The sequence below is a fragment of the Canis lupus genome, chromosome 6 (assembly GCF_003254725.2).
Source record: "Canis lupus dingo isolate Sandy chromosome 6, ASM325472v2, whole genome shotgun sequence".
Taxonomy (NCBI): domain Eukaryota; kingdom Metazoa; phylum Chordata; class Mammalia; order Carnivora; family Canidae; genus Canis; species Canis lupus.
Genome location: NC_064248.1, coordinates 974206 through 982952, shown reverse-complemented (window position 1 = coordinate 982952; position 8747 = coordinate 974206). Strand labels below are relative to the sequence as shown.

The 8747-nt window shown below is 45.0% G+C and overlaps 1 protein-coding gene across 1 annotated transcript in view; it reads right to left on the bottom strand.

Moving 5' to 3' along the window:
- Positions 1-1071: 1071 nt before the first annotated feature.
- Positions 1072-8747, bottom strand: part of TMEM248 (transmembrane protein 248) — a 33729-nt gene continuing 26053 nt past the window's right edge. The window contains exons 4-7 of the mRNA XM_025425734.3: positions 7287-7437; positions 6040-6223; positions 4310-4453; positions 1072-3779 (exon numbers count right to left, since the gene is read on the bottom strand). Coding sequence (XP_025281519.1) covers positions 3759-3779; positions 4310-4453; positions 6040-6223; positions 7287-7437 — 500 coding nt within the window. The 3' untranslated portion in view covers positions 1072-3758. The remainder of the gene's footprint in view (positions 3780-4309; positions 4454-6039; positions 6224-7286; positions 7438-8747) is intronic.

The window sequence follows — 8747 nt, the reverse complement described above, 5'->3', positions numbered from 1 at the left end:
CGGGGCAACCACTCTGGTTCACCCATAATCAACAACTAGCATGGTGGGAGGAGTCCGGCGTCTTCAAAGGTTCAGGAGAAGAAAAAAAAGGCTCTCTCAGCTGGAGAGAAAGTTTCTTTGAGCAAGTTCACCAAGACTTTGAGGGGGCTCCACAGCACTCCCCCATCCAGGTGCTCACTCTGCTTTCTGTGCTGCTTGCCCCTGTGGGAATCTCTGGAACCTCAGGCTCGATGTGCCCACTGGGAAATGAAATGCTTTCAAGCACTCTCTTTAGCCTGACTTGAGGACTTGGTACACGTCAAATTTTCCAGAGTGGACAGATGGAAGATGTGAGCTCTTTCTGCCCAAGGGCTCTTGTTCATCTGCGCTGTGATGAAGAAGCGGGACACACTGACCTAAGAGCACCGGAGAGCTGTGAGTGGCACGGTGCTGCAAGTACGGGGTGCCACTGTTGGAGGAGGCAGGAGAGGTGAAGGAGGATAGAAACAAATGGGCCCGATGAGGTGTCCTGTTCAACACCACCCTGTCCCAGAATGCCTAGAAACTGACCTCTAGGACCCGGTGCCTGCCGGGAAGGGAGAAAAGATCCACAGAGCCCCTGCCCATTGGAAGTGGCAAGAATTCATGTTCGTGAACATGCTCTCACCTGACAAAGAACGGAGAGGATGCGCCCGTTGGCCAAGGAAGCACATGTGGGAACTCTGTAACAGGAGAAGGCAGGGCTGGAAGGCCGCTTTTGGTAACTCAGGCCAAATGTAACTGAGAAGGGGGTATCTTCAAATGCTCCCTAGTGGGTCTGTATTCCTTACTTTGCCTACTTCTGGGTAGGACTGGGGTCAGCTCTGTGAGGACCCAGTGGTCCACTGCAGTAAAAGAGGTTCTAGACTCTTCTGGAGAGAAGACCCATGTGCTTGCTGAGGCCAGCTTAGCAGGAAGGGCGGTCCACCCCACGTCCTGATGACAGGTGACACTTGGAGGGAACAGCTTGCCAAACATGCTCAATTACTCATCACATATGTTCTCCCCTTAGAAAACACCCATCAGATGGCAGGAAACGGGAGACATGGCAAATAAATTCAGAGGTTTTATTCTGTAAAGCACATATGCACATATTTCAAACACAGAAAATTAATCTGGGAGTGAATGCCATAACAGATCAGCTACTGACCATCATGCAGCAAGGTAAGTGAGGTGGGTCCGCTGGCCCTCGTAACCCCACAGTGCCTGCAGGAGGGTTGAAAACCAGGATGCTGAATCCCTACATACTGCCAAAGAAAATGCAACCGAAATGCAGGCGCCTAGTAACGAGAAAAACTTACAAATAGAATCAAAACTGATTCAAGTCATACAGTGAAAGGACAAAAGGAAAAAGGAAAGAGATCAATATGATCTGAAACAACCATTTAATAGTAAGTTGCTAACCTTTTATTGGACCTCCAGTCCAAGATGCCTGAGGACGCCCCAGGGGTCCTGTGCAGGGTCACTCGGAATGGCACATGGGCCCCAGATGGGATGCTTTTCTTATCCTGAGGTCCCCCAGCAGGATGTGGCAGAGGACTGGGCCTTGTCTGCAAGTGCCCGGATGTGAACAGGACTCTGGACTTCCTGAGATTCCACGGGAGTCTCTTCAGTTCCTAGACCTCTTCACTCATGTCCATGGCCACCATCCTTTATACGCCTGCCTGACTCTGGGTTTCCATAAAGATCTTTGAGAATTACCTGCTAGACTGAATGCTGGATTTTAAAGTGTGTATCCTGGCCTCATGACAAGTCATACTGTCCAGGCATTTTTGGCACTTCCTTCCCTCATGCCTAACAGAGTCCTTCCTCCCCTGGCTACAGATTCCAGCTATTCCCTGTAATTAAAACAAGGGTAATTAATATTAGCAACAAGCTGGATTGAACAAACCAGTGAAATTGACTTTTGTCACCTTTCTCCTTCTCTGTTACTCTGCCAGTTATAAATCCATCCCTTTAACTCCACTTCACTGGGACTTTAATTCAGTAGCAGCTTAACCGAAAATCTGTTGGTCTTAATGAAACTGATGTTTCTAAAGGCCAAGCTAAATTGCTTTTTCTCCATCTTGTCTCATAAAAGCCTCAAAGTCTCTAAAGAGAAAACTAAACGAACAGGTTAGCCACGCATCATGTAAGCAACTCATTAAAAAACTGGAGAGACAAGTATGATTACTGTGCTTGAAATGTACCAAAATGAAAAAAGGGGGGGTTATTAACATATTCAGTTACTACAGTGATTATTTTAACAGTCTTCAGTAAGAGCCCACAACTGTTTTCCATTCACGAATGCCTGGGATCACATGTTCTAGGCCAACTGTCGCAGGCTGCAGGACTGATTCTAATTTGGAGCAGACTCCAGACCTGAAGTTGAAGGAGAGAAGTGCTGACGGTCACGTCCAAGGTTTTAATTGCACTTCTGCTCTACAACATTGCTTGGGGGAACACAGAAGTCAGTAATGACAATGAATTATTAAGGCAAAGAGCTATTAGGAAAAAATATAGTAACAAGAAAGGACTAGAAAAGATAATGTAGTTTGCTTTTTTTACATGAAACTGGATTAGAAGGAAAAAGGGATAAAGGATCTAGATCATCCAAATGCCACAGGAAAGTAAAATGCTTTTGGTTTTCCTCAAACATGGCAGATCAGAACTGCTTTCCTTCCAATTTCACAGGCACCGTTTCATGTTACTGATCTGCCAGTTGCCTGTGTCCTTCTGGAGATATGTTCATTGCATAAAAATATATGCAAAAAGTAAAAGGAAGAAAGAAAATCCACTCCCTCTTCAAAGAAGACAAGAAACTCTGCACAAGTATTAAACTAAGTCATCTTTCTGTTTCCATTCTGCCGTCTGCATTCCAGAAAACAGAACAGCTAATTTCTACTCTACTCAAGAGCCATTTACTTAATTTTTAAGCTCTTTGGAGTGAGGGTGCTGCTTTAACTTTTATAACAGAGGGAAGGGACAGAGAGAAAAGACAGTGAACATCCTGTCCCAACTCAACTCAGACAAGACCAGGTTCCTCACTATCCATGTGGAAAATGAAACTTAGATCTTTACTGTGTAGGTGATTTTCAATAGTTAACTTTTTACTCAAGATAAAAGCACAAGTCTGTCCTAACTAGAGTAGTATTAAAATGTGACTATTTTACTCTTCTTCTCAAAGAAAAAAACAAAACAAAAAACTAAGAAAGATAGGCATGTTTCCTTGCAAGCAAAACGGAGAAAAAGGGATTATTGTTGTTACCATGATTATTAAAGCCACAGACACATAAAATCCACAAAATGGATTGGTGGCTTTGGAAAAGCAATATCACATCAAAGGTGCAGACTGTTTTGAACATTCTGTACATATCGGGCTGAAACAAGAACCAAAGCAAACCTCAACCCCGCCCAGCAATGAAATGCCCCTGTGACCTTGGTGAAGACGGCATGGTCTGCTCCGCAGCAGGGAGATCACAATCCTTGCTGGCGCTGTGCAAGATCATCACACCAAGTCCACAGGTGAGGCTGAAGGGTTCTGGCTGCACCCAGTGCGAAGCACGTGCATCATTGGACCAATTTCTGAATAGATTTTTATAAATATATACAAATCAGTTACAGGCACTTGAAATGTCTTTGGCTGGAATAACCCAACATTGCAAGATAATATATTCACAGAGTGTCCAGGCCCAGGCTGAGTTCAGCAGGCAATGATTATGGTTCTCTCAGTCTCTCTTAGAAAACAGGCAGTTGTGGGATTAGGCATCAGCCAAAGCCACCTAAGAGAGAACAAGATGAGCGATTTCATCACACAGCAAGGCCCAGGTAACTCAGCCCCACCAGCACCCTTACTAGGTTCGGTTCTCCAACCAAACAGCAGGGAGCCGTACGGTATGCATCAATCGGGCAGAGGAATTACTAAATCCTTGAGAAAACAATCTCACTTAGCAGGGAATGAACATAAATCTCAAGTCTCCTGCAGGAAGCGGCCAATCTAGTGGAACCACCGTGCTGAGACAGAGGTCACAGTTTTGGAACCATGTGATGATTTCTCAAGCTATAGAGGGGAAGCAGTCCTCGGGGTCCGCTGCTCTCCAATAGGACTCGGAGAACAATTCGCAGTCAGTACCTCAAACCAGCTAGGGCATGAGTGTGGCTCAAGGTCCAACACCATGATTTAGGCTGAGGGCAGACCCATTTTCTCTGGAGGAAAGGTCCCACCAGCAGTAAACAGAATAAGGACTAAGCAGGACTTGCTGTCTCCACAGATGTTCAGCAAATGCTGGGCCAGCCCCCCTCCACGGCTCACCTTCTCAGGACAAAAGTCAGGATTGCTCTGACGCAATTTGCTGGGTCTGCCTTTGATAACCGCATAGCAAAACATTGTTATCACCATCACGAAGAGGAAGTAACTGGTGTGCATGAGATGCAAATTTATTAATGAACGGTCATCCTGAATAAAGAGAATAAACCAGACACATCTGCACTGAGTTACTGGAAGATTTTAATGCTAGGTTTCTAGAAACAAGGTTTCTCATAACCTCCAGACTTGCCTCAACATTAACTCTTAAACTGGAATGAGAGAGGTTTCTCTTTTGGTCTTCTCAACTATTAAAGCTGGATTGAAATCAAGAAGGCGTTCCTGGGACTACCCACTCCTTCCTAACATGGCCCTCTGCCCTGGCTTCTGCATTCCCACTGCCCAAGAATACCCAGCCCCCGGGAAGCCCCAGATACCCCAGAGACCCACAGGCTTTAACTCCTCCTACCTTTCTCTTCCATCCTTGCCCTCAGGTCACAAGGCTAACAGCCAAGCCTGTGTTCCTTCGCTACTCCTCCACCAAGAAGGCATCTCCCCATGGGCAGCTTCCTTCCTTTGCCTTTCCCTCCTAGCTGACCTGCCACATGAGGTCAGTCACCAGGCCCGCCAGGCACTGCGTCCGGCATGCTTCCATTCCTTTTCCTTCACACACCTCCAGGCCTTGAAACATCAGCCTTGGGCTCCATCCCATAAACACATCATCAGGTAGGCAGCCCAGTCTTCCTAACACACTGCTTTACTAAGACCATACAGCCCAAATGCAGAAAGTCTAAGCACCTCAGTGAGGAACAAATGGCCTTCTGGGGCCCTGGCATCTGCCCAGCATCCAGCCTGATCATTGTTCACTCCTGCTGGCTCCTAGCCTACCAAATGCCACAACTTGATAGATGGAAGAGAAAAGAATCAGGCAAAAAGAAAAGAAATCTACCTAACACATACTGTCAGGAACATAAGTAAGGACATTTACAAAAATCTGTGCAGTCTGTTAAAAGTGGGTTCAAGTCTAATCAGGAAGCTAAATGAGCCCATCAACTACTGGTCCAAATTATGGTGTCTTCTTCCTTATTAAGTAAAATCCTATCCAGTCCTCAGTATCTTTTTTTTTTTTTTTAAGATTCTTTTTTTTTTTTTTTTTTTTACTCATGAGATACAGAGAGAGAGAGAAGCAGAGACATAGGCAGAGGGAGAAGCAGGCTCCCTGCAGGAAGTCTGATGTGGGACTCAATCCCAGATCCCAGGATCACGACCTGGGCCAAAGGGAGGCGCTAAACCATCAAACTACCCAGGTGTCCCCACCAGCCCTCAATATCTAACCAAAGACTCATCTCCTCTGATTTACTTCTACCTTTCTGAATTCCAAACCATTTACTGCTCATATTGGCACTAGCCAAATATTCCCCGAGTGTCTGTCCCAATGAGTAGATGGTGCGAGCATCCCTGGTGACCCTGATGAGTCAGGCACAGGATGGCTGCTTGACAAATATCACTACTGATGGCCAACACAGAAAATGAAGAACGCAGGCAGAGTTTACTTAAACTAAAACGGTGGCATATTTTTCTAAGCCTCCACTACTCCACCTAGTCTCCTAGTCCAACTGGAAATCTAGCATGGCATGGGCTAAGCTAACACAAGGAAGTAAAGAGGACCTATACTAACAGTTCTCAGATATAGGAAGACAGAGAGACAGACACACACACACACTATTCTTCTCACTTACGTCTGGAACAATAACTGTAAGCTTGGGATTTAAAGCATGATAGACTTTTCCAATGGCCCCCTTATAACACCAGAAAGGATTGTAATCTTGAGCGTATTTTGTGTTGGCATCTCTGGCAGTTGTGAAGATCTTGTACCAGAGCGTAGCATTGCTGTAAGTGTCAGGAACACAGTGTGGTGGCTGTCTGCAGGGGAAGAGAAGAAAAGACTCACGCTCAGTGGCCTGAGACCTTACCTGGGTCTCCTCCACAACCCTGGCGCAACACTGAGCACAGCCACAGGTGAGGAAAAGAGAAATCAGAGACCTACATTTCCTTGAGATGAACACCATTATAGTTTTAGGTCAGATTTTTTTTTTCTTTAATGTAATAAATAAGTTAACAGAATAAGAAATAGGCATCCACACCCATGGTTCCCTTGCCTATGATGTAGCCAAAGAGAGAATTCCTTTTAAGCCCATTTTTATAAATTATCTAAATTCTTAGTCACAACTGGAAGTTTTAAAAACAAACTTCTCCATCAGATATTATAACCAACAGCAAACAATATTTACCTTATCTGATCTTGTCCTACAAATCTCTAAGTGTCTAGAACAGATAAATCACAGACTCTTTTTTTGTTTTGTTTTTTTTTTGAGAGAGTGACAGGGCAGCCTGGGTGGCTCAGCAGTTTAGCGCTGCCTTCGGCTCAGGGCGTGGTCCTGGGGACCCGGGATCAAGTCCCGTGTCGGGCTCCCTGCGTGGAGCCTGCTTATCCCTCTGCCTGTGTCCTATGTCTCTGCCTCTCTCTGTGTGTCTCTCATGAATAAATAAAATCTAAAAAAAAAAAAGAGAGAGAGAGAGACAGAGCCCACGCATGTACATATGGGAAGGGGCAGGGGCAGAGAGAGAGGGAAAATCTCAAGCAGACTCCACGCCCAGTGCAGAGCCCTACGTGGGGCTTCATCTCACAACCCTGAGATCAAGACCTGAGCTGAAATCAAGAGTTGGATGTTCAACGAACTGAGCCACAAAGGTGCCCCCCAGGGTAATTATCATTACAGAATTAGTACCCTCCGGGACTTACATGTGAAGCTCTACCTTTAAGGTTCTAAATTCAACTTAAGTAATCCATAGACAGGTCTGGCTATGAGAATTCTACAAAGTACTTTACTGCAAGCCATCCTGAGAACCTGCTGAAGCACCCCAGTCATAGTCATGGTAAATGGAGCTTCTGACATGCACCCGCTAGGCTAAGGAAAACACTTACACAGTGACAGGGAACACCCCAGGGTTGGCTGTGAGGGTCATGCAGGCAGTGAACACCACCTGCTCACAGTGGCCATGAAGCGCACAGTCATCTGAGCTCCAAGCTGTAGGCAGGGTAAAGGTAATGTTTATCTCCTCATGGGCTTCTCTGCCTATGAAAGAGAAATGTGGGGGAAGGGGTAAAAAAAGGTAAGAACTCATATATTTATTATACCCAGGATTTCAATGAATCCTGGAATCAAACCCACCCAGGACCCCCTATCAGCCCAAAGTGAGATGTTTGCCTTTGTGGGATTTCAGGAACAGGAGTTCTGAGTGGGACTCTGAGGCCTGCTCACCTGGGAGAGCCATAGTGTGGCAAATGGATGGGGTCCGCTGTTAGTCTGGACCTGGAGACGCAGGGCAACAAGGACCCACAGTGCCCAAGGCGGAAAGCTGGGGGCTGGGTGAGTTATTATCATTGCTGTTTTAGCACTTGGACAGCACTCGTGCCATTTTCAAATTGTTTCTTATATGTATCATTTCACGTAAAACGTACCACTATCCCACAAACATGACCAAAGAAGCATTACTGTTCCCCTTTCAGATAGGGGCAGACTCGAGGATCAGAGGGTCTAACAAGACTTTTCAGGTCAGGGAACTGGCGAGGGATGAAGAAGCTTCAACAAAAACCAAGATGCTCTAACACCACAGCAGAAGGAAAAGGTCCATCTGCTACCCAGAAGTCACCCTTGCCTCTTTCCTGTGGGAGCAAATCTCACCTGTAAAAGCCAGCAGGACACTGCCAGGCACTCCTAAGTTCCTCTACGGACTTTAAGAGGCTTTTGGTAACAAAGGACCAGAAATTATTCTTCAAGGTCCAAGGCTCCATATGAAGCCTTTCCTAATTACTGCAGCTTCCACTACTTTCTCAGCATTCTCTTGAATCACTGACAGTCTGTCATGGTCAGAGGGCACTACCGGTCAAAGGGCAGTATTCAATGTTTAGATATTTATTTTTAACATTACTCAATTAACAAGCACTTAATGTAGAATTTCCTTTGTACCAGGAACTATTGTGTTTGATAAATTAACTCACATTATCCTTTTCTCTTTCATAATCTTAAAATTCTAATTGGACAGATCTTAGGCTTTCTTTATAGTTCTTCGCAGCAGCTAGCACACTGCTGAGCTAATGTGGGCATTCAAAACTCTGTAGAACAGTAACAATATTTGTAGTATGTATTGAAAACTCCAAGATGAAAACCAGAATAAAAAATTTGTGTTTGTAAATATTAAAACCAGAGCTAGGCCTTAAAGTCTCTTTTTAGTTGCTTTTACTGAGAACTTACTATATACAAAGCACTCTACGTGAAGATGTGGTAGACACAGAACGTTCCTTCTTAACTTTATGTAGTTCAAACTCAACAAAAAGGGAGTATGTAAAAGTAAAAATAATCTGATGAGTGAAAACCACATACTA